Source organism: Halictus rubicundus, chromosome 3 (assembly GCF_050948215.1).
Source record: "Halictus rubicundus isolate RS-2024b chromosome 3, iyHalRubi1_principal, whole genome shotgun sequence".
Classification (NCBI taxonomy): Eukaryota; Metazoa; Arthropoda; class Insecta; order Hymenoptera; family Halictidae; genus Halictus; species Halictus rubicundus.
The window spans coordinates 3,054,254-3,079,480 of record NC_135151.1 but is presented as its reverse complement, the minus strand read 5'-3'; the positions used below and the strand labels follow the sequence as shown (position 1 = coordinate 3,079,480).

The following is a 25,227-nucleotide window of genomic DNA, read 5'->3' as shown; positions in this document are numbered from 1 at the left end:
TAATCACAATTATAATATAGTCTGAATTTAATATAGTCTTATGCAAATAATTCTTCGAATGAACATGATTCCCTGTTTCAGGCGTTACAGGTTGAAAATGGTCTACCCGTGATTGTAAGGTGTTCTGTTCTCTATGTTGCAGTTTGTTTAGAAATATTCGTATATTGTTTCGCTGGGGAGTACCTCAATACTAAGGTAATTCAATTTTCTCGAAGATCTAATCGCAAATCATAATTAAATATTGTTTTATTGATGATATTTGACATCATAGAGATGCAATTCAGAGTCCAGAACATTATATTAAAAAATTATATAAAAATGCTAGTATGTTCGAATTAAGAACAATCATTGATTGATTCTACTATTGCTTTGTACTTCAGTATTAACGAACAAACTATTTTGTAAAAATTCATGTAAATATGTTATAGACCAGTGATTATTAGAATGCGTATTTTTCTTATGTGATTATTAAAACGAAACTGTTGGAAGGAAATATTTCCCCTTGCTTAACATAAGTCTACAGGAATAGTTTAGCGATGCAATAAACTTTCTTATTGAATATCAAAATTCTCATTTATCTTCCAGAGCAAGATGATTGTCGATGCAATATATGAAACGCCTTGGTACAACCTGCAGCCATCTGCTAGTCGACGTTTAGTACTTTTAATTCTAAAATCTCAGATGGGATTGCCGCTAACTATAGGAAAGTTTTCAGCTCTCAGTTTGCAAAGCTTCGCAAGCGTAAGGTTCTTCTAGTTTATTGATGGTGTCACGGATCGTTCATTCCAAATAGTTGTCCTACCATTACACTTCCGATCTTTGTGCACAAGAAAAAATGTCGAAGTCAGTCGCAACGCACTGGACACAATGAAAAATTGGTTTCTTTTTCGATAATTGTAATAAATTACGAATCATATCATGATGTCGTTAAAGCGTTCGAATCTTTTTACTGTTTTATATTTCATCAATTCATTTTTGTTTTAAATACACAATTTTCGCAGTCTACTTATCGTAGACACAATATGTTAGCAGCTTTAAATTAGTTTTAGTAATTTCGATTTTCATGTTCGCAGTTTATGAAAGCATCAGCGTCTTACATGGGTGTACTTTTCGCGATGTCCTGAGAGCGACACTTCGCAAGTTTTTCATCTGTAGGATATGGTAATTGAGAAATAGTAAGGCCATTAGCAGTACTAAATAACACCTTTAAAATATCTCATAAGTAGGTGAGTATCACTAAAGTACAAAACCACATGTTAATGTATCAAAATGAAAAGTTAAAATATATTTCTAAGTTGTAATTACCATTCTATCCTCCAATGATTGAAACTGCTTTCCTGCCGGCACTCATTTCTTTCGAATAATGTCGTATGCTGTCTCTGTGCACTGCAACAAACATGAAACTAATATTTCAGCTATTCTGGAAGCGTAATAATGCTATATGGGACGTGGGAAAAATCAATTTCATTTCCAGAAGTTTTGTCTTCGCGTACGACACGGCTTCTGGCTAAATCAATTTAACATGATCCTGACAGTTGTGCTTGGGCCCCTGCATTTTTCATGGAAATTGTTGACCACTGCAGGAAAGCAGGGACCACAACTTCAACAAATCCACTCCTGTCTCTTCCTGTTCTCGGGGAAACCTGTAATCACAGCGGCACTATTTAGAATATTCATGCAGATCATGCGTGCGCGCATCAAACTGTCGGAGGGCTTCGACTTTTTTTTTGGCATAGTTCTCGAGGAAGTTCTCAGTCTATGGTAGGAATTTGAAGAAGAATCACCGACCGTAGTTGAATGCAGTAATTGTAGTCGTGAAAGTGGCAAATATTCATTTATAATGGAATTTGTGATATCCTGGTCTGGCGGAATTTAGAAAAGTAAAGAGACAGAGACGTGCAGTAATCAATTTCGTGCGAAATTATGTCTCGAAACACAATTAGCCAGTCCGTTAAATATGGGCTCCATTTCATTGGCATTTGGCCGGACACACCTTTCGCAGGTTTACGAAAAGTTTTATGGTTGCTGAGTGCTGCTTTTTGCCAAATTTGTCAGTACAAATACGCGATTAAACACATTAAGACTGACGGCTTCGTTGAGACGATCTATAGTTTGGGTATTACACTGGCGTACTCTGCGTTGGTCTGTTATTTAGTTTTTGCTTGGATTAATCATGGGTAAGTGAGACATATTCTATCGTCTGCTTTGGAATCGCATTCTATACACGTTGTATATTATTATATTTAATTTTATGGCCCCTCGTTGACATCACTTTCTCATCTTTTTATTCCTTTTTTCTACTCTAATAATCTGGCAACGTAGTTTCTAGTAAACTGAACTAAAAGTCACTTTTGTGACTTTCTACATGTGAGGTTCTGCAAGTCTCCTAAAAGACATGTAGATGTTGTGCCATATTTTGTGGACAAACATTTTTCCTTGTGCCAGGCGCAGACTTAAATATTTATGCTTTATAATATTTATTTTTACATTCTATCGCCAAACAGAAACTTAAAGATTTGTGTTTTCATTCTTTATGAATTTAAACTGTGTTTGCCGACGGTCGTAATTATTCCCTCACTCTAGTTTGTTTCATGGGACATTTTTCAAAAGAAGCGTCCCTTTTATAATAAGGGAAAAGTTGAGTGATATTTATGTTCACGCGCCCCGAAATTCTAAAGTGAAGTTTAAACTACGAAAATTCAATAGTTCTTTAACTGGAAAGTAAATATTTTAAACATTATGGTGTTTCGTAAAAATCTTGTTACTAGATTGCAGATCTAACTGTATTCGTGCCATGTATTTTGTAAACTACAAAGGAACTTTAATTTGATATTTTCATATTATGGTTTATAGAAGTATGGTACGTGGAACCCCACCTGAGTAATTGTGCTAGTATTTCGCATATGTGTAACGAAGAGTCAAATCTGGCACGAATTTCGCAATATGATAAAATATTTTGATTTGTAGGAAACGAGTAGTGTTCGTGTTTAACAGCTTCTGGTTAATATCCTCGTCACGATCTTGGCGTGATACTATGAAGCTAGGTATTGATCATTTCGTTTCTTAGCGTGCTACGTGAAATCATATCAACGATGGAGGATGATTGCGCGAAGTATGCGACGCTCGACAGGAATAATGTGATATCTAAAACGGGGAATCTTTCATTCCGTCTAACGTGCACACTTCCGGCGTTTCACACGTTATCTATTACTTGTATCGCAGTCGGTACTCTCGTGATCCCACAATCCACCGATTCGAATGATCGGCAACTTCTCATGGACATGGATTTGCCGTTCGACACTAGTCAATCGCCAATTTACGAGCTCGTATTAGCTGGGCAGATTATTTTCCAATGGATAGCGGGATATACCTACAGCATGTTCAGTACTTTTCTTTTGATGATGGTAAGTGCAAATAACTGCGCTGTGGCGCACGTTCTGTGTTCTCGATTGCCACGACTCACTCTATTTTCGCGAATTATACAATTGTCGCGTTTCTTCCGATCGCCACGTCTCATTTGTTGGCCGTGACTCATTTGGTTGTTGCGATTTATCCGTTTGCCGCGATTTTTCTCTTCATCGCAAGTCTCGATTTTCTCGAATCCCTTCTTCGTCACCAACCTACCGATTGTGGCCAGCCACCAGATTGTCTCGATTCGTTGTATATTTGTGTCACAGTTGACTATTGTGACTTAATTGAACGTCGCAGCTTGTTCTACAGCCAGGAGTCAGCCACTTTCAGCGGATAAAGTATTTGCAAGACTATTATCCTATACCTCCCATAAGAAATTTGCTAAAACAGATCCGTGTAGCATCTGCCGTACGGGCGGCGATTTTCTTCCCCTGCACATATTGGAGGTGGATATTTTTGCAAAGGAAAATGTCACTTCAAATGACATCAGGAGCACCTCTTTCAAGGAGTCGGAACATTTTTCGGTCACCCTGTATAAGCGCGACACCTAAGGTCCACACCATGATTCACTCTGTGTGTACAACTCCGATAGTAAATTTCGACATTACATGCATAATCCGCCAGTTCACGCAGTTTTCATACCTTCATCGTATACAGTCCACTATTCCTAAATATTCAATTAAAGTTAATTCGGCGCGTGAAAGTCGCGATTTACCCAAGACCCTTCGCCAAGGATTTCGCGACGGAACAAAATAATTAGACTTCACGTTGTAGTACAGCGTACTAAAATTAGCTATCGATGAGAAAAGTATATGTATATATATATATATATATATATATATATGATTGTCATGATATTTCCAAAACTGCTGCATCAATTGATATTTCAAATAACTTCAGCACATTTTCGTAAGGATAACGAAGATATAAATGTTTGAAGATCGCAGGTCTCATTGTGTATAAATGATAGTCTAACCGTCAAGGAAATTTTTTAAGCATAATTATTACTTTTAGATACTTCACGCAGGATGTGTCATCGATATACTATGCTACATCATAACGCATAGCATGTCCTCTCAGAATGAAGGGCACTTTCGATTCGTAGTGATGAGACATCAAGAAATTATTCTATTTACCAAGCGAATTGAACAACTGTTTTCGTATATAGCTTTTTGTCAACTTCTGTCGAGCACTCCACTTATATGCGGTTTAGGATACCAATTGATAACTGTAATTAATACTGATATCGTAATTTCTATGCACAAAGTTATGTGTCGATATAGATATTAGGCCATCATTCAAGTCATACTATAAATTCATACTATTGGAAGGTGAAGTATGAAAGCATAATCACAATTATAATATAGTCTAAATTTAATGTAGTCTTATGCAAATAATTCTTCGAATGAACATGATTTCCTGTTTCAGGCAGTACAGGTTGAAAATGGACTTCCCGTGATTGTAAGGTGTTCTGTTCTCTATTTTGCAGTTTGTTCAGAAATATTCGTATATTGTTTCGCTGGGGAGTACCTCAATACTAAGGTAATTCAATTTTCTCGAAGATCTAATCGCAAATCATAATTAAATATTGTTTTATTGTTGATATTTGACATCATAGAGATGCAATTCAGAGTCCAGAACATTATATTAAAAAATTATATAAAAATGCTAGTATGTTCGAATTAAGAATAATCATTGATTGATTGTATTATTCGTTTGTACTTCAATATTAACGAACAAACTATTTTGTAAAAATTCATGTAAATATGTTATAGACCAGTGATTATTAGAATGTGTATTTTTCTTATGTGATTATTAAAACGAAACTGTTGGAAGGAAATATTTCCCCTTGCTTAACATAAGTCTACAGGAATAGTTTAGCGATGCAATAATCTTTCTTATTGAATATCAAAATTCTCATTTATCTTCCAGAGCAAGATGATTGTCGATGCAATATATGAAACGCCTTGGTACAACCTGCAGCCATATGCTAGTCGACGTTTAGTACTTTTAATTCTAAAATCTCAGATGGGACTGCCGCTAACTATAGGAAAGTTTTCATCTCTCAGTTTGCAAAGCTTCGCAAGCGTAAGGTTCTTCTAGTTTATTGATGGTGTCACGGATCGTTCATTGCAAATAGTCGTCCTACCATTAGACTTCCGATCTTTGTGCAAAAGAAAAATTGTCGAAGTCAGTCGCATGGCACTGGACACAATGAAAAATTGGTTTCTTTTTCGATAATTGTAATAAATTACGAATCATATCATGATGTCGTTAAAGCGTTCGAATCTTTATACTGTTTTATATTTCGTCAATTCATTTTTTATCTAAATATATAATTTTCGCAGTCTACTTATCATACAGACAAAATGTTAGTAGCTTTAAAATAGTTTTAGTAATTTTGATTTTCATGTTCGCAGATTATGAAAGCTTCGGCGTCTTACATGTCTGTACTTTTCGCGATGTCCTGAGAGCGACACTTCGCAAATTTTCCATCTGTAGCATATGGTAATTGAGAAATAGTCAGGCCATTGGCAGTACTAAATAACACCGTTAGAATATCACATAAGTAGGTGAGTGCCACTAAAGTACAAAACCACATGTTAATGTATCAAAGTGAAAAGTTAAAATATATTTGAAAGTTCTAGTTACCATTCTATCCTCCAATGATTGAAACTGCTTTCCTGCCGGCACTCATTCCTTTCGAATAAAGTCGAATGCTGTCTCTGTGCTCTGCAACAAATACGAAGCCAATATTTCAGCTATTCTGAACCCGTAATAATGCTATATGGGACGTGGAAAAAATCAATTTCATTTCCAGAAGTTTTCTCTTCGCGTCCGACACGACTTCTAACTAAATCAATTTAACATGATCCAGACAGTCGTGCTTCGGCTCCTGCATTTTTCATGGAAATTGTTGGCCACTGCAGGAAAGCAGGGACCCTAACTTCAATAAATCCTCTCCCTTTATTCTTCTTCTCGGGGAAACCTATAATCTCTGCAACACTATTTAAAATATTTATGCTGATCATGCGTGCTCGCATCAAACTGTCGGAGGACGTAGACTTTTTTTTTGGCGTAGTTCTCGAGGATGTTTTCAGTCTACCTTAGGAAGTTGATGAAGAACCATCGGTCGCAGTTGAATGCAGTACTTAATGGTCGCGAAAGTGGCAAGGTGTCGTTCATAATGTAATTTGTGGTATCGGGGTTCGGCGGAATTTAGATAAGAAAAGAAACAAAATCGTGGATAAATTAATTTCGCGTGAAACGATGTCTCGAAACACAGTTAGCCAGTCTGTCAGATATGGGCTCCATTTCATTGGTCTTTGGCCGGGCACACCTTTCCCGGGTTTACGAAAAGTTTGTTGGTTGCTAAGTGTTTTTTTTTGCCAAATTTATCAGTACAAATACACGATTAGACACATTAAAACTGACGGCTTCGTTGATACGATCTATAGTTTGAGTTTCGCAGTGGCGTACACTGCGTTGGTCGGTTATTTAGTTATTGCTTGGGTTAATCATGGGTAAGTGAGACATATTCTATCGTCTGCTTTGGTATCGTATTCCATACAGCTTCTGCTTGAAATCCTCGTTACGAGTTTGGCTTGATACTATGAGACTAGGTATTGATCATTTCGTTTCTTAGCGTGCTACGTGAAATTTTATCCACGATGGAGGATGATTGCGTGAAGTATGCGGCGCACGACAAGAATAATGTGATATCGAAAACGGCGGATCTTTCGTTCCGTTTAACGAGCACAATACCGGCGCTTCACATGTTATCTACCAGTTGTATCGCAGTCGGCACTCTAGTGATTCCACAATCCAACGATTCGAATTCTCGTCAACTTCTCATGGATATGGATGTGCCGTTCGACACCAATCAATCGCCAACTTACGAGCTCGTATTAGCTGCGCAGATTATTTTCCAAGGGTTAGCGGGATACACCTACAGCATGTTCTGTTCTTTTCTTCTGATGTCGGTAAGTACGAACAATTGCGCTGAAGCGAACGTTGTGCGTTCTCGATCGCCACGATTCATTTTCTTTTCGCGAATTACCCGACCTTCAACAGTTACTCTCTCGTCGCGACTCCGATTATCTCGTGTCTACCGATCATTTCGTTTCAATCGATGGTCTCGCTACATCCGATCCTCTCGTCGCACCCGATCGTCTCGTCTCACTCGATCGTCGCGATTCATTTGCCCGTCGTGATTCACTCCATTGTTGCGATTTATCTCGTTTCCCTTTATCGCTAGTCTTTCGATTTTTTCGATTCCCTTTATCGTCGCGGATCTACCGATTGTCGTCAGCCAACTGATTTTCTCGATTCGTTGTGTCGTTGCGTCGCGGTTCACTATTATGATTTATTTGAACGTCGCAGCTTGTTCGACAGCCGTGGCTCAGCCACTTGCAGGGGATCAATTATTTGCAACCATCATTCACGATACGTTTGCTCGCGATGCGTACAATTATAATAAAGGCGCTCAAAAGTTAGGTACTCACAATCCAGCCGGTCAGAACTCAGTTACTCGTATCAAGTATCCTATCGATTTACCCGATCGCGACAAGTGTGTATTTGTCCTATACCTCCCTGAACCCCTAGCTGTATTTTGGCGAGTCTGACTCGAGATGAGAAGTTTGGGCCAAACATAAACATTGCGTGTCAGGCTCGTAGTTGTAATATCATGTCAAACATAAATAACACCACTTGGACACGAATTCATCCGAGTTAAGGTACGGCAAAGGGTTTAGAAATTTTCTAAAAAAAGCTGCTCAGGGTCTGCCCGTACGGGCAGTGATATTCTTGCCCTGGGTATACACAGAACGGCGGGCACGAAGCCATACCCCTGAGGGCAGATCTGCATTTATTTGTCACACGCATTGTCACAGTTACGTGGCCTGCTACGGCTGTGCTACGGCCTACCCCCACTCCGCTGAGATAATTGCTCATCGGCGGGCGCCCTTGCCCGCTAATATGCAGGTTGAGCAGCTCTGTTTCGGAAGAAGGATAGACGATTGTTTCCGAACAGTTACCTATCGACTCTGCGTACCAATCTGTAGGTGACCTGAGACATGTGATGGCCATAAATTCTAGTCTTACAGCGGTCCCTCTTGTGTCCTGTTTTTCGTCAGCCCACCCCGTCGTTTTCGCAAGCGTGTTACAGCGTGTATTTTCGACATGCGTAATGCCCTCCCTAATTATTTTAGAAAATTCCCGCGTTAGATCAGTGGTGTTCGAACCGCGGTAGAGAGAACACCTCTGAAGACTTCTCAATTCGAAGCTCACGGTTGTTAATTTGTGTGTGTGTGTTTTTTAATCATATTTAAATTAGTCACTAGACTGCGAATTGTTATGCAATATAAAAGTTGGCTGCTGCTATTTTAATGGACAGGAGCTAGGCAGATAATTGATTTGTTTTTAAATTATTCTAATCTCTCTACTGTTCTAAAATGTACTTTCCCATTGTTGCTACAAATGCATGAAATTCGGAGTCTGGTAATCACTTTAAGCGATTGTTGTGATTTATGCTCCAATACAAGCAGTAACGGATTACAATGGCGCATACCCATACACCTCAGCTCTCCTGAAGGAGCTAACTCCCTCCTCGATCGCTCCCTTATACGTTTTGTAAAAACGCTACAGGTTCGTCAATAGCACAAAGCACGCAATCATTAATACTACCCCAATTTTCAGATATGGGGGAGTCAGGTATTTGCATTCTGCATTACCTTCCCGTAGGTTTTAAGTGATTTCTTGTAATTTCATACAACGTCATCCAAACGTGTTAATTGTAGCTATAAATTGGTTAACATTTTTATTTGTTTATCTTACTATTGTGACGTATACCTTTGGCTTTTTTCCAAAAACTTTCCGCCCTAGGATTTTGCCGCCCTGGGTTGCAGCCCCTGTAAATCCGCCACTGAATGCAATTTATATATCAATTGTTATTAGTACATAGCTATATGTTGGCAAATCTGAACAGTGATCGTGAGTGTGGAAAACTTTCACGGCATCTGTGCGAAGTAAACATACTATTAATTTATCGTTAAGAAAGTGAAAGTGAAGGTCAGAATCGTTGACCTGACCGGACGTCCATTAGGTTGTCGTATACCTACTAGCTACCACCAGCTGTACAGTTCGATGACCTGACCGTACGTCCCTTAGCTTTTGGCATTGCCGTATACCTGAAATCAGCTGTGCGGTTCGTCACCGAATGACCCAGTGACACACATTTCGAAGCAGCAAGTGAATTTACGGCTGAGTAAGCGAGTTTTAATTAAATAAATTTCTGCTCCTTCCCTTGTTCACTGCATCACCGCGACGCGACACCAACCCTACGATCAGTGGATCCTGCTGCCGAGCCGGACTCATCCCATGTTTTTCGTTAGTAACTTTTCAACAGAGCCGAGGCACCCAGGTACCGTCACTTTCAAGGAGTCGGAATATTTTTTGGACACCCTGTATAAGCCTGTATTCACGTAAAGTTAATTCGGCGCGTGAAAGTCGTGATTTACCGAAGACCCGCCAAGGATTTCGCGACGGAACAAAATAATTAAACTTGGTTGCAGTGCAGCGTACTAAAATTAGCTATTCGTAAGAAAAGTATCTATATATGTGGTTGACATAATGTTTCAAAAACTACTGCACGAATTGAGACAAGATTTGCCATGCCTCTTGAGCACATGGAAAAGGGAAAGAAAAAAATTTATTTTTATTTTGAATTTTTGATACTCTAACCGTCACACAAATTTTTTTAAACATAATTATTACTTGTAGATACTTCACGCAGGATGTGTGATCGATATACTGTGCTACATAATAACGCATAGTATATCTACTGAGGACGAAGGACAATTTCGGCTAGCTGTGATGAGACATCAAGAAATTATTCTATTTACCAAGCGAATTGAACAACTGTTTTCGTATATAGCTTTTTGTCAACTTCTGTCGAGCACTCCACTTATATGCGGTTTAGGATACCAATTGATAACTGTAATTAATACTGATTTCGTAATTTCTATTCACAAAGTTGTGTGTCGATATACATATTAGGCCATCATTCAAGTCATACCATAAATTCATACTATTGGAAGGTGAAGTATGAAAGTATAATCACAATTTTAATATAGTCTGAATTTAATATGGTCTTATGCAAACAATTATGAACATGATTCCCTGTTACAGGCAGTACGGATTGAAAATGGACTTCCCGTGATTGTAAGGTCTTTTATTCTCTATTTCGCAATGTGTATAGAAATATTCGTGTACTGTTTCGCTGGGGAGTACCTCAATACTAAGGTAATTAAATTTTTTCGAAGGTCTAATCGCAAGTATAACGGAATATTGTTTCATTACTGATATTTTACAACGTAGAGATGCAACTCAGAGTCCAGAACATTATCGTAATAATTTGTATGAAAATGCTAGTATGTTCGAATTAAACATAATCATTGATTGAATCTACTATTGGTTTGCACTTCAACATTAACAAATAAACTGCTTTGTAAACATGCATGTAAATGTAATATAGACCGAATGATTCCTAGAACGTACATTTCTATCATGTGAATTGATTATGAAAACGAAAACATAAGTCTGCAGGAATGCTTTATCGTTGAAAGAAACTTTTTTTATCGAATATTCAAATTTTCATTTACTTTTCAGAGCAAGATGATCGTCGATGCAATATACGAAACGCCTTGGTACAACCTGCAGCCAACTACCGGTCGACGTTTAGTACTTTTAATTCTAAAATCTCAGGTGGGATTGCCGCTAACTTGCGGAAAGTTTTCATCTCTCAGTTTGCAAAGCTTCGCCAGCGTAAGGTTCTTCTACTTTATTTATAGTCTCACGGATCGTTCATTGCAAAAAGTCGTCATACCATTAGACTTCAAACCATTATGCAAAAGAAAAATTGTCCAAGCCGGTCACAAGGCACTGGACGCAAAGAGAAATTCGTTTCTTTCTTTGACAATTGTAATAAATGACCAATAATATCATGATGTTGTTAAATTCTTCTAATCTTTTTACTGTTTCATATTTCATCAATTCATTTTCGTTCTGAATACATAGAATTCGCAGTTCAATGATCATACAGACAAAATGTTAGTAGCTTTTAAATTAATTTTAATAATTTTCATTTTCATGTTCGCAGTTTATGAAGGCTTCGGCGTCCTACATGTCTGTACTTCTCGCGATGTCCTGAGAGCAACACTTCGCAGATTTTATAGATACGGTAATGGAGAAATTGGTAGGGAACTAGCAGTACCAAATGACACCGTTAGAATACCGCCGAACACGTTAAGTAGGTGAGTTCCACTAAAGTACAAAATCACATGTTAATGTATCAAAGTGAAAAGTTAAAATATATTTGAAAGTTCAAGTTACCATTCTCTCTAATGATTGAAACTACTTTCTTGTCGGCGTTCATCTCTTTCGAATAAAATCGTATGCAGACTGTGTGCTCTGCGACAAAAATGAAACTGATATTTCACCTATTCTCGAACCGTAATAATGCTATATGGGACGTGGAGAAAATCAATGTCATTTCCAGAAGTTTTCTCTTCGCGTCCGACACGACTTCTGACTAAATCAATTTAACATGATCCAGACAGTCGTGCTTCGGCTCCTGCATTTTTCATGGAAATTGTTGGCCACTGCAGGAAAACAGGGACCGTAACTTCAATAAATCCTCTCCCGTTCTTCTTCTTCTCGGGGAAACCTATAATCACAGCAACACTATTTAAAATATTCATGCAGATCATGCGTGCTCGCATCAAACTGTCGGAGGACTTCGACTTTTTTTTGGGCATAGTTCTCGAGGAAGTTTTCAGTCTATCGTAGGAAGTTGAAGAAGAATCACCGATCGTAGTTGAATGCAGTACTTGTGGCCGTGAAAGTGGCAAATATTTGTTTATAATGGAATTTGTGGTATCGGTGGCCGGCGGAATTTAAGTAGAGAAACAAACGCGTGGATTAATCAATTTCGTGTGAAAGTATGTCTCGAAACACGATTAGCCAGTCCGTTAAATATGGGCTCCATGTCATTGGCATATGGCCGGACACACCATTCCCAGGTTTACGAAAAGTTTTATGGTTGCTGTGTGCTGCATTTTGCCAGTTTTATCAGTACAAATACACGATTAGACACATTAATGCTGACGGCTTCATTGAGTCGATCTATAGTTTGAGTCTTGCAGTGGGGTACAGTTCGTTGTTCGGTAAATTAATTGTTGCTTGGATGAATCATGGGTAAGTGAGGCCATACTCTATCGTTTGCTTTGCACTCATATTCTATACTTGTTAAATATTATTATTCGAATTATTATATCTAATTTTATAGCCCCTACGCGAAAGCACTTTCTCATCTTTATACACGTATTTATGTTCTAATGATCTAGCAATGTAGCTTCCAGTTAACTGAATTAGAAGTCTCTTCTTATACATTCATAATCTGTTTGAAATCTTCATCACGACTTTGTCTTGATATTATGTGGCAAGGTATTGATAATTTCGTTTCTCAGCGTATTACGCGAAATCATATTAACGATGGAGGATGATTGCGCGAAGTATGCGGCGTTCGACAAGAATAATGTGATATCGAAAACGGGGGATCTTTCATTGCGTTTGACGAGCACAATTCCGGCGTTTCACTTGTTTTCTGTGACTTGTATCGCAATCGGCGCTCTCGCGATACCGCAATCCAACGATTCGAATGTTCGGCAACTTGTCATGGACATGGACGTGCCGTTCGACATCAGTCAATCGCCAACTTACGAGCTCGTATTAGTTGCGGAGATTATTTTCCAATACATGGCGGGATATACTTTCAGCATGTTTAGCTCTTTTCTTTTGATGACGGTAAGTGCAAATAATTGCGCTGGGGCGGACGTTCTGCGTTCTCGATCGCCACGACTCATTTTCTTGTCACGAATTATCCGACCATCAAGGGCTACCATCTCGTTGCGACTCCCTTGCTCGTCGCGAATTATTCGATCGTCTCATGTCGATCGATCATTTCGTTTCAAATGATAGTCTCGCTACATCCGGTCGTCCCGTTGCAACCGATCGTCGAATTTACCCATTAAAATTACCTAAAATTAGCTATTCATGAAGAAAGTATGTTGCTGGTTGACATGATATTTCAAAAACTTCTGCACCAATTGTGTCAAAATTTGACATGCCTCTTCAGCACATGGAAAAAAATCGATTTTTCTTTTGATTTCTCTTGAAGCACGTTCTCGAAAAATATGTCTGCAAAAGCATTTGAAAAGAAAAGTTTGAAGATCGCATCTTTCATTGTGTACAACTGACAGTCTAACCATGAATCTTTTTGAAACATAATCATTACTTTTAGATACTTCACGCAGGATGTGTCATCGATATACTGTGCTACATAATAACCCATAGTGTATCTTCTCAGGACGAAGGGCAATTTCGATTCGCTGTGGCGAGACATCAAGAACTTATTCTATTTACCGAGCGAATTGAACGACTGTTTTCGTATATAGCTTTTTGCCAACTTGTGTCGAACACTCCGATTATGTGCGGTTTAGGATTCCAATTTATAACTGTAATTAATACTGATTTCGTAATTTGTATGCACAAAGTTATGCGCCGATATACATGTTAGTATTAGGCAGGCCGTGTTTCATTCATGCTATTGGAAGGTGAAGTATAATCACAATATAGTCGGATACCCATTTTGCCTAATTTTTTACACGTACTTAAAACAGTAAGGACATTAAATTGAATTAATTGTAGGGTAAATTAGATTCAATTAAATTGGACAAGAAAAGATGAAATATGATATCCTCATAACTTAAGGGATGATATGCTATCTTACATACTCAACATCTCAGAACGATGATAATATTGAATTAAAATTAATTGCCGAGAAGTATGTTGCTTGAAACTGGTGTATGGATTAATTCATGAATATAAAATGACGTTAATTAAATAACAAGGACCAGCCTTGGTTCATACTGTACAATTTCTCGGTACATATTGACGAAGCAGTGACAACCAAATAGATCGTTCCTCGCAGAGGTTAATGATTAATTTGACCAATTGGCATTATCTGGATTACAGATGCATCCGCGACAATGACAATTCTTACAATGGGATTGATTCGCAATGTTCAGCGTCCTTTTCTAAAGAATTTAAACTTTAATAATTAGACATGCAAATGCATTTCATAGAATTGTTCGAAATAACTCCTACTCAAATTGACCATGAATTTTAATTAATTTTTTATTGTGCACATATTTTTCTTTTAACTTTGGACAACTTGCATGTGATTTTCTGCAAATAATTCCTGAAATGAACATGATTCCCTGTTTCAGGCAGTACACGTTGAAAATGGACTTTCCTTCATTCTAAAGTCTTTTGTTCTCTATATCGCACTTTGTATAGAAATATTCGTGTATTGTTTCGCTGGGGAGTACCTCAATACCAAGGTAATTCAATTTTCTCGAAGATCTAATTGCAAGTATAGTGAAATATTGTTTTACTGCTGATATTTCACATCGTAAAGATGCAACTCAAAGTCCAGAACATTAAAATAAAAATTTATATGAAAATGCTGGTATGTTCGAATTAAGTATAATCATTGATTGAATCTACTATTGGTTTGTAGTTCAATATTAACTAACAAACTATTTTGTAAAAATTCATGTAAATATGATATAGCTCGAATGATTCTTAGAATGTGCATTTCTATCATGTGAATTGATTATGAAAACGAAAACATAAGTCTGCAGGAATCGCTAAAAGAAACTTTTTTTATTGAACATCAAAATTTTCATTTACTTTCCAGAGCAAGATGATTGTCGATGCAATATACGAATCGTCTTGGTACGACCTGCAGCCAACTACCAGTCGACGTTTAGTGCTTTTAATTCTAAAATCTCAGGCGGGAATGCCGCTAACTATAGGAAAGTTCTCATCTCTCAGTTTGCAAACCTTCGCAAACGTAAGGTCCCTCTAGTTCATTGCAAATACTCGTGTTACCATTAGACTCCGGGTCTTTATATAAAAGAAAAATTTTCAAAGTCAATCTCAAGCCAGTGGAACCAAAGAAAAATTGGTTTCCATCTTCGATAATTGTAATAAATTACAAATAATGTCATGATGCTACCAAATTCTTCTGATCTTTTTACATGAAATCCGCAGTCTAATGATCGTACGGATAAAATTTAAGTAGCAGTTAAATTAGCTCTAGTAATTTTGATTTTCATGTTCGTAGATTATTAAAGCTTCGGCGTCTTACATGTCTGTGCTTCTCGCGATGTCCTGAAAATTCCAACTCATGTGTTAGTCGTTCCTAGCATGCTTTTAGGATTTAGAGAAGAATTTGCTCGTTATTCTAAATAAATTGTTGGTTCAAAAATACGTTTCTTCTCCATCGTTTTCTTCCCGAACATTAGTGTAAACGTATGCGAGAAGAGAAGAACGACAGAAATCTCCTGTACTCTGATATGCTTTATTTATTTAAACCTAGTCGATTTTATACGGCCGAATAGGTGTCCAATGATTCTGCATCAAGAACAAATAGTGTTTATTCCACACATTTTGAAACGCTATACGCAAAAATCAGCGTTTATGATGCGTAAACAATTGGGGTGTGCGAGAACCCGAAAATTTCGGGATTCCCGAAAGAATGGGGTTCCCCGAAAATTTTGAGAATTGGCCACCGTTTCTCGAACTACTCTGCGTATGGGAGTACTACTCTGTTAATGGGTTCTCGGAATTTTCGGAAACCCCATTATTTCGGGAATCCCGATTATTTCGAGAATCTCGATTTTTGCTGGAATCCGGACTCTTTCGAGAATCTCGAAATTTTCCGGTACGGGATATTTAGAGATCTCTCGTGCCTCTAGTAAACAAACTCGAGATAAGTAGCATGATGGAGTGATAAAATAAACCAGGTTCTCTTGCATATCGAAATTGTCCGGATTTGCTAGCGATGTGAGCATAATCTGCGACTAAAACGTGACTCGGCGCTAGAGAATTAGCCGAAAATTGTGCGTTGAGTCAGATGTCCCAATAGGTTGAACGAGTATAGGGGGTTGGTTTTCGCTTCGCTCGCAATTTCAACCCTCGTTTGTTCGCACCCGGTCGCATGATCAAGCCAGATGGGCCGGAAGAGATCAAGTTGGCACGGATCTGGGATTGCTTATCGAGTTATCAAGATAATCTTCGTATCTCAGCTTTTCATGGAACGAAGAGCTGATATTTACAACCTCTGTCCCAACAGACATCGTTTGGCGAATTAAAGGTCTGTCGAACTCGAGCATCATTAAATTCGAAACACGTTCCCCTCGATATCCGATTACGTACAGATACGAGCAAAAGTATTGGCGCAACTAACTCTAATTCATCAAATAACTTGTCAGTATAATTAATCACTGAATCTTTATGTGAATTAATCCAAATAAGTTTCTTCATTATCTACGCCATTTTATCGCCTCTCAGGTAAAAATTTATTTCATGCGGAAAATGATCCACTGTTTTTGTTAATAAAGATTATGCACCCATTTCTAAATACCTTTTCTATTTCAAACTTTTTTTTCCAGAAAAATTCGATTGCATTCATCTAAGTACACGAATGTTGATATCAACGAGCTGGATTTGTCTTTTAAGTGACAAGAAAAAGAACGCTATGACGAGCATGCAATTTGTACTATTCTATATCCACGATACCCAAACATACTAAAGTGGAAGGTAATATACAATTGAAGGCGTCTTTTTTCAATCAGTGTACGAAGTTCGGAATTATAATATTCGATACCATTTCAGAGATTTCTAGAAATTGCCTTTTACCGTCAAATTAGAGAGTTCCATGAACTATAAATGTCCCCCGTCGCGTCGCGTCGCGTCGGCAAACGTAAGAATCGTCGCGGTTCGTTTCGCGTCGTATTAGTTCAATGCACACCAGGATCGGTTGACATTGGCGCGAGCATGTTCGATAATCAATTTCCTGGTGCTCGTTTTTCCTGTGTTTACTGTTTACCGGCTCGTCTCGCCGAATGCTCGCTTGTGCGCGTAGATTAGAGAGACGATTGACAGGGTAGGGGGGCGACGAGACGAAATTAGGCAAATACCACGTGACGAATGGTTGGCAGCAACTTTTTGAAGTTTGGGTGCAGTGCGATTTTCCCGGGGAATTTGGCGCATCGGTTGCACCGGCTTTGTGTCCTCCGGATCGACGAACTCGCCGACATTTAGGTATGACTTTCGGACTATCAGAAACACCGAAATGAAGTTTTCACTAAAATATACATACATATATATATGTATGAAATATAATATAACATAATATAAATTTTTTGCCGAATTTGGTACCTTGAAATGGTATTCAGTCTTCGTTGTATTTGGTTGTCCCGATAAATGAAAGGTATGATTTTCATCACGCAGAAAAGATAGGGAGAAAATGTGTAACAGGATGATCGGGACATTTCGAAGTATGTGCACAGTTTCCTCAAGTGAAACATACTATAGTACTAGTAAAACGCTCAACCTTACAGGTCCGTAGCAATTCAAATATCAATCCGATTTTCCGTTTTTCATTTTCAAGGTTCATGGATCGTTAGAAAGGGATACGAATCGATTCGAGAAGGTTGCCTTTTTGCGAAAATATCGGTAAATTGTTCGATTCGGAGGGTCGCACGGCGTGGCAGCGTTGGCGGCGTGGCAGCGTGGCGTGGCAGCGATGGCAGCGTGGCGGCGGCGACGACTTCCCCGGGCCGAGCGAATTGGTCTCCATGGAAACCACCCCAAAGCCAATCTGGGGTGCATTCGTACGTACATTTACCCTTGTCGAGGCGCGTCTGCAGCACCCCCCTCCTCATCGTCCCCCCCGTCCCCTCCATAAACTTGCTGAACCCCCTTTGCAGCCCCTCGCCGTCCCACTGTATTGTCCCCGGCCCTCTCTTTCGCCCTGTCTCGAAGCTATCTCTCTCTCTTTGACCTCCACCATCTTGCCTCCCCTTTTACGCGTTCCTTCGCGCCTTTTCGTACTCCGCCATAATCTTCGTAGCTGCTTCTATTCTCCTTTATCTCTCCATAACCTTCGTTTCCTTCCCCGTTCCGTTCGCTTTATTTCACTTTGCCCGACACTAACAAGCTGCCCAGGGCTCTCGACGTTTTCGGTCGGTTCCCGATTTTTCGTTTGTTCGCGATTATTTCGTATGTTGCTCGACGTTGACTCTCGCCGGCGCCGCGACGCCGGTCGATTCGCCGGGATTTGTTCGCTTGTTTGGCTGTGTCCTCGGTGTGTACGGTGGAATTACTGCGAGCCGAAAATGCGCTCGAATTAGCATGCTGTGGTTTTGTCGGTTCTTTTGCGCCCGTTTTGTGATATCAACGGTTCACTGCCGTACTGTTCGGTTGCCACACGTGTTTCTTCGTTCAAGACTCCTCACCTCGAAAACAATGCGAGAAATTGAAAATTTTTGTTCCCTCGGTAAGTCCGCGCGCCAATGGCAATACCCCGCTAGAGAATTTTACAGCATCTCTGAACAGCTAATGGGAACGCTAACTATTCGGATTTTTATCCCAAGATCATTTTCGCAGAGCGTTCAAGGTCACCAGTGTATCTTTACGTACACAATAGACTGCGGATTCTATGCGTTGATGACACAAATGAGTGGATCAAGTACAAAACAGTGAAAGAGTTTAAAGAATTTGGAAACGCTATTGTATTCACTCATTGTAGTTATTAAGTACAGAAATAAATGCCCATGCAGCTCCTACATGCGCCTGACAATTTTAGTTTTTCATAAAAATCTGCAGTCCACTGATTAAATTACAAGTATTGTACTAGTAGCACAAATTGACGAGCGTATATTCATACAATCAATTTTTAAACGAAAGTTTAGCCATACTGCATCTCTTTCGGCCCAAAAATGAAAATTATACGTGAAACCCATTCCCACAAAATTGAATTGAAAATGTCTTTCTGTAGGGTTGATCCAAGGAAAGTTTTTATTGCGCGACGCAAGTTGCCGCGGAACTGGTGTTTCTAAAAAATGGTGCGGAACAATTGAAATTTGCATGAAAGCTCGCAGTCCACCGGGAACGCACGCGCGCAGACTGATTGCTATGTAGCGAATGGCCCGTCGGAGAAAGGAGCTAATGTCTTCGCCTTTTAGTGACCTTTCACTTGGCCGGTTTTTTCGTGTCAACGAGCGAACGGGCAATTGCTCCGGGCCTTTCCTGTTCCACGGGAATTTGAATCTTGTTATTCGACAACCCTTCGTAAAGTTCTACTTCTTTTGTCACGTTCCGAGGGGCTTTTAAGTTCCGACGTTTTCAGAGGCTCGACGAGCGTATGTTGTTCCAAACTTTATTACCGGCGGACTTGTAAACCAGCCAAATCGAACGACCCGAAGCTATTTCGGCGAAATTGAATTTCTTTACGAAATTCGCGAACGTAACGAAATAACAATAAGTCGCTGCAGTATTGAACGCTGCCTTTGGAAGGTCGAGAGGTATTTTAGAAACGCTCGGAAATTGTTTGAATTGCGTAATATCAATTTTGGAAGATTTAAGTAATAAAGCTTGAGCGATAAAAATAACTTGCAGATATCTGCCCACTAACTTTAATTCAACGAAAAGATTAACCGTCACAGCTACGTGATGGAGTATTAAAAAATACCTTGCACGTGTCTGGTCACTAATTTTAAAGAATTATTTTAAACAAAAGATTATTCGTACGTCTGACAAGTTTCAGCTTTAAGTTCGTCAAAAAGTACATAATCGCATGCTTGGCTCTTCGAGACATCCTGAAATATTAATGAAAACGTCCTGCACATGTCTGGAAATTTGTTGCAAGGTTTTCCCATTAAGATGCGTCCGTATGAAACTCGTTTAGCGGTGACATTGTTCTTTGCGTTTAACTGCGAACGTAATAGAATCTGTTTATACCAAGTTTACGCCGTCGCGAGTATTAAAATGCATTTTCATCTCAAAGAAATCGCGCTCTTACTCATTTCAAACCTACAGGAAGTTTCTTAATAATTTCTGCTCGAAGTATTCCGTCCCATAAAGCACCCCGCGCGTTGTAAACTGGTAAAACGTTGTAAACGGATTCCGTTACTTCCGGGGAGGTGGAAGACCATATTGTGCATATTGGAAGTAAACGCGAGTATGCCGCGACAGCAATTAAAACGGAAATGCAATTACGCTCTCCTCAGTGCAAAATTTGCTTCGTGCACGAGAATTTTCAGAATTGTCTCTGTCGAGCGCTAATTTTGTTTATCAACTTCGAGGCGGCGATAGTTTGATCTTTCGGTATAAAAATCTGCAATGTAAAACGTTACAAATCCTCTGCAATGATAACTTACAATTACTAATCTAAAAATTCTTACATATTTTTTATGCTTGTCGTCCATTTTTCGGCACGAATCGGCTAGGATTAAATTTTCAAGACACAAATCGTCCACAAAACGTATTTTTCTAAAAGATCTAAAGAATTTTTAAAAATGTTTCTTTTACACATCATTCGGTGATTTTTCCGACTTCTCGAAAAGAGCTGAAGTCGTTTGGCCGTAATTAAAATATCTGTAGCCACTTTAAATGATGATTGGAACGAAAAGAGCACCGAAAAATCAGCAATTTTGGCAGGAGTTTGCACGGGGAGGGGGGCAATTCAAATATATATGTTGAACGGCGTGATTGTTGAACGCGTTGCATTCGGCTTGTTTGTTTTCCGCGCGGAACTGCATTTGCGACCAAACGAAAATTACGGGAGCAGCAACCAATTTGAATTTCGATTTTGCTACAATGCCCCCCAATCGTCTCGGGAGCTAACCGATCAAGAGACTGTGGCCAAGATTAGGCGCTCTACTTCGCCCTTGCAATTTCGGCGGAATTTGCATACGAATCACGGCAACGCGCCGCGAAATGAGGCTCTGTAGCTGTCGATCGTTGTGTACCGAAGGCAACCGTCGAAGGGAGGATAGATCATCCGTCCAAGGATAGATCCGAGGCTAATGAGCTGCGATTATCTCCGCGATCTGATTACCGCGCGTCCAGTCGCTGGTTAATCAACATCGTCCATCTGGTAATTTAGCCCATTTGGCTCCACTTTGATCAGAGCAACGGGAAATTCTTTTGCCAATTTTAAGCTGCGTTACTAGCCTAACCTCCTCGGCTATGGACGTTCAGACACGTTGCGTGACGTATCCGATGCCGGACTAGATGAACAAGATTTATCGAACAGAAGCGTTGCGATAATTAATCACTACACTGCGGATTTTATGAACTGATAAAATACGAAACTGCGAAGACACTAGAAGAATTTAGACGCAATATTGTAACTATGCATATTAGAAAAAGTACATTTTTATTTAATTTCTGTTTTAAAACATTTTCGGATAACATTTTATGCACTTATGGCAAGAATAGAGGAGTGAAAAAGAAAACTGTGGAGACAGTAGAATTTGAGAATGCTGTTATGAATAATAAAGGGGTTTGCAACGGCACTCTGTTTATGAAAAAAAGATCAATATTTCTACACTACTCCGTTCAGAGTGGAAGATGGGGATGGAATAAAGAATTATTAATAAATAATGAAACGCTGCACATACTCTTCAACATGCGAAGAAAACTGTGTCAAATTAATGCGATTAATGAATGAGGAGTAACGTTTATACAGGGTGTCCTAATAAATCGATGAAGAAGATCGGGAAGATTGAGTTTCAAGTAGAAACGGTCAGCCATGAACAGACATATTAGATGATAGTTATTCGGTGTAAGTAATGACTACAATTTTCCAAAATCTGTTTGATTTACTAATTAATCATGGAACATACATTTCAGTTGAAATCTTTAAAAAGTTGTCTGGTGTACTTAAACTTTGTTATTACACTTTAAAGTTGCAGTAATAGTTATTTCTGTGAAAATATTCCCGGACTGTACAGTTCATAATATTATGCGTTCTTTGTCGGAAGTTCGAGTTTGCCTTTTTTCCGCTCAATTTGCATTACTTCGCCGCAGCAATGTTCCATTTATTTTTACAATCTTCCCATTTAGTATCTCGCTGTTCGTGTCTTGTCTCTCGCGCTTGGTTTCTTGTCTCCACTCCTCTGTTTTCACTTTTTCGTCTGTTTTCAGTATGCATGGACAGGGAACAGAACGAAAAAGAATGCAACAAACTCTCGCCTCTACCTATGCGTATTATGTAGAATACGGAAGAAAATGCAAAACACGTGCACGCTGTATGCACGCGGGCGTGCTTTGACGCGAGGTACGGATGTCGGGTCATTTAGGCCCGAAGCTTATTCCACATATTGCAAAGTTTCGAAAGGTAGCGAACGCTTTTTCATTATATTTATCTTGCATCTACACTAAAAGTACACCACTGATATTTGTCATATTAGCAACTACAGTAAACATTGTTTTAAATTTCAGTAGAATTGATTACATCGTGCTCCTTCGAGAATTGAACAAACGCATAATATCCTGTAGTCCAGTGCAGTTTGCTGAAATTTACACACGCGAATATTTGCATTAGCCAATTCATTTCCAATTGTATCCACAAAACTGTGTTTTCTGCGATTTCCTCGTTAGATTGCCGTGCAGAAATGTTTTCCTTCGCTGCGTCCAATAATCCATCAATGTGACGGTTATCAATATTCCCAATGCAATTAATAAATTCACAACTTTCGCAAAGGTGGTCGAGAATAAATGAAACAGCCTGTGTAATAGAATGCGACTGCAGCGAAATCGTCTGCTGTGTGCGTACACACGTATAAACGTTTCGCGATGTGTCTCGAAGGAAATATTATTTAAACAGTGGGGGGACGTCACGGGTTTCGACCCTCGATGCGAGAGCATAAATTCGTTATTGTAATTTTATTCAGTTTCACTTTGAAATTCTGGGATTCCTGGATTTATGAAATATAAAAGTATTGCTTCCCGGAGGGGTTACTGCCACCCCCTACTGTTTTTCGCCCCCTTCCTTGAAATTGAAAAGGATAATCCTAACAGTATATGAGTTTCGTGACATGAGCCACTTTTATGCCGTGGCTTTCTGTCCATTATGATTTCATGTCGCATTATGTAAGATGGGGCAATGAAAATTACGACGTTGACCACTTCGAATACGTAGCTCACATGTAAATGTAACGCGTTCCACTTAACCCTTCTCTGCTCTTCCCTTTTGTCGACCCATTCACATTCTTATTCGTCCATTAATCTTTTTATAGACCGAATACACATCCACTGAAATTTTTATTTAATATTTTCTCTGTCGTTCACGATTCCCTAGATGAAGAAGCAAAAAATATGTCGTATCTTCTCTATTGGCTAAATAATGGTAACAGAAAAGTTTATCGTAACAGGAGTTAATTACAAATATATTTAGTAAATAATGCAAAGGGTTGAAAATTTTATGAACCGCGAAAAAAATAATGGGGTGACAAAGAAAATCAGGGTTTTCCATAATTTCTCTTACCCTCTCCAATCGAAAATTCTGAAAAAGCAGATATATTTTTGCTATAAGAATACACATCCATGAATTTTTTCAGAATTTTTATCTTCGAAACCGAATTTTAAAAAATAAAAAAATTTTGAAATGCCGATCTCTTGTAGAAGTTATGAGATACTAAATTTATATTTTTACAGTTTCAGCATCTCGTTATGGTTGTTAGCATATAATTTTTTCAGATTTTTCAAAGAGGAGGCACATAGTTGAAAAAATCAAAATTCCTATTTTTTACATTCTCCATGCCCGTAGAAATACCATGTTCATATGACTGGTATAATTAATTTCTTAGACGGATATTAATATGAAATTCTAAATAATATTCATGTATTTCCATGAAAGAGTTTTTACTTCTGCAACGAGTGTACACGCATTCGATACATATATGAAACGTTATTGCGAATTTTGTCTCATGCAACTCGATATCAAAACTGCAGCATAGAATAGTTTGGAGGGAAAACAGAGGATGTAAAGGGTGTAAAGGAAATGATAAAAATTCGGTTTCCATTTGCGAACGCCGACCCATAAAAGGCTGAATAAGATACAGCGTAAATTTCCGTGATTCACGGTGCGAACCCGTGGACCGTTGATAGAAGCGCGGGGTGTAAATCAACGGACAAGTTTTCCGCGAAAATGTGAACCGCAGAGGAAAAACTGTTCAGCCACGGGGGCCGGGAGACAATAAACAGACGGAAAACACGGAACGTGTGCGCCGGTAGTTTGTTGCCGGGAATAATAAGTGTTTGCCTTCCACGCGTTTCATTTTTGTTGCCGGCGCCCGTGCATTCGTTTCCCGGTGAAACACCACTAACGAACCAGAGGTGATGTCCCGACGGTGTTTAACTCTTAATTTTTCAAACATTGCCAAACGTCTCCGGGGAATCGAGTGCGCGAAGCCCCGCGGAACACCGTCCTGCTCACATTTCGCTCGATCTCGAACGAATCAAATCATGATTATAGTCATCGCACCGCCGCACAGTGTGACGAATGGCCTTTTTAGCTGGACAAAATTAACTTTCAAGTAAACGAAAACTAACTGTGCTAATATAATCTAAAATAACCATGTATTAAAACCCTTGAATATTAAAACTTAAAATTCTTTTGTTGTATGTTTACAGAGCGTGTAAACTTCACCTAAAAGACGAACGCCTAACCTATAAATGAATGGGCACATTTCCATACGCGCTAGAAATATGTTAAAATGTACAAAGGAGTATTTAAATTTCCTATATATGATGGATATAACATCTGAAAACATGTATTTTCACTTTAGTAATTCCAAATTATCGATAACATTCCTCTATTTTTGTGAATTAAGAGTC

General features: G+C 38.9%; 3 protein-coding genes and 1 long non-coding RNA gene across 6 annotated transcripts in view; all 4 read left to right on the top strand.

The window, feature by feature from the left end:
* Positions 1–11,766, top strand: part of LOC143352205 (uncharacterized) — a 42,287-nt gene extending 30,521 nt beyond the window's left edge. Inside the window, exons 5-12 of the mRNA XM_076784532.1 lie at positions 82–195; positions 586–741; positions 6,580–6,935; positions 7,058–7,394; positions 10,192–10,407; positions 10,600–10,713; positions 11,080–11,235; positions 11,570–11,766. Of these exons, the coding sequence (XP_076640647.1) occupies positions 82–195; positions 586–741; positions 6,580–6,935; positions 7,058–7,394; positions 10,192–10,407; positions 10,600–10,713; positions 11,080–11,235; positions 11,570–11,620 (1,500 nt within the window). The 3' untranslated portion in view covers positions 11,621–11,766. The remainder of the gene's footprint in view (positions 1–81; positions 196–585; positions 742–6,579; positions 6,936–7,057; positions 7,395–10,191; positions 10,408–10,599; positions 10,714–11,079; positions 11,236–11,569) is intronic.
* Positions 1,744–5,994, top strand: LOC143352391 (odorant receptor 10-like). 2 transcript variants are annotated; one of them, XM_076784838.1, is made up of 6 exons: positions 1,744–2,177; positions 3,068–3,404; positions 4,426–4,641; positions 4,840–4,953; positions 5,344–5,499; positions 5,832–5,994. In XM_076784838.1, exons 1-6 carry the CDS (start codon positions 1,924–1,926, stop codon positions 5,880–5,882), a joined length of 1,128 nt encoding a protein of 375 aa, XP_076640953.1. In that variant the 5' UTR covers positions 1,744–1,923; the 3' UTR covers positions 5,883–5,994. The 2 variants fall into 2 exon arrangements, with proteins under 2 accessions (XP_076640953.1, XP_076640954.1); XM_076784839.1 differs by lacking the exon at positions 4,426–4,641 and having other exon boundaries at positions 1,752–2,177; positions 5,832–5,990.
* A 526-nt stretch (positions 11,767–12,292) lies between the features above and the next one.
* Positions 12,293–15,854, top strand: LOC143352392 (odorant receptor 10-like). 2 transcript variants are annotated; one of them, XM_076784841.1, is made up of 6 exons: positions 12,295–12,666; positions 12,939–13,275; positions 13,772–13,987; positions 14,760–14,873; positions 15,233–15,388; positions 15,662–15,848. In XM_076784841.1, the coding sequence occupies exons 1-6, from the start codon at positions 12,413–12,415 to the stop codon at positions 15,710–15,712; spliced, it is 1,128 nt and encodes a 375-aa protein (XP_076640956.1). In that variant the 5' UTR covers positions 12,295–12,412; the 3' UTR covers positions 15,713–15,848. The 2 variants fall into 2 exon arrangements, with proteins under 2 accessions (XP_076640957.1, XP_076640956.1); XM_076784842.1 differs by lacking the exon at positions 13,772–13,987 and having other exon boundaries at positions 12,293–12,666; positions 15,662–15,854.
* Positions 15,855–21,823: 5,969 nt separating this feature from the next.
* On the top strand, positions 21,824–22,999 carry LOC143352237 (uncharacterized). The gene is made up of 3 exons (XR_013081879.1): positions 21,824–22,171; positions 22,534–22,726; positions 22,831–22,999. It is a non-coding gene; the product is annotated as an uncharacterized LOC143352237 (long non-coding RNA).
* The last annotated feature ends 2,228 nt before the right edge of the window (positions 23,000–25,227 follow it).

What these genes read in the sequence shown, in the direction of transcription:
- LOC143352391 (XM_076784838.1), top strand. Translation starts at nt 1,924, where the DNA reads ATGTCTCGAAACACAATTAGCCAGTCCGTTAAATATGGGCTCCATTTC. An exon ending in GTACTTTTCTTTTGATGATG is followed by an intron (nt 3,405 to 4,425) that starts GTAAGTGCAAAT and finishes TATTACTTTTAG; the next exon opens with ATACTTCACGCAGGATGTGT. An exon ending in GGGAGTACCTCAATACTAAG is followed by an intron (nt 4,954 to 5,343) that starts GTAATTCAATTT and finishes TTTATCTTCCAG; the next exon opens with AGCAAGATGATTGTCGATGC.
- LOC143352392 (XM_076784841.1), top strand. Translation starts at nt 12,413, where the DNA reads ATGTCTCGAAACACGATTAGCCAGTCCGTTAAATATGGGCTCCATGTC. An exon ending in GTTGCTTGGATGAATCATGG is followed by an intron (nt 12,667 to 12,938) that starts GTAAGTGAGGCC and finishes TTCGTTTCTCAG; the next exon opens with CGTATTACGCGAAATCATAT. An exon ending in GGGAGTACCTCAATACCAAG is followed by an intron (nt 14,874 to 15,232) that starts GTAATTCAATTT and finishes TTTACTTTCCAG; the next exon opens with AGCAAGATGATTGTCGATGC.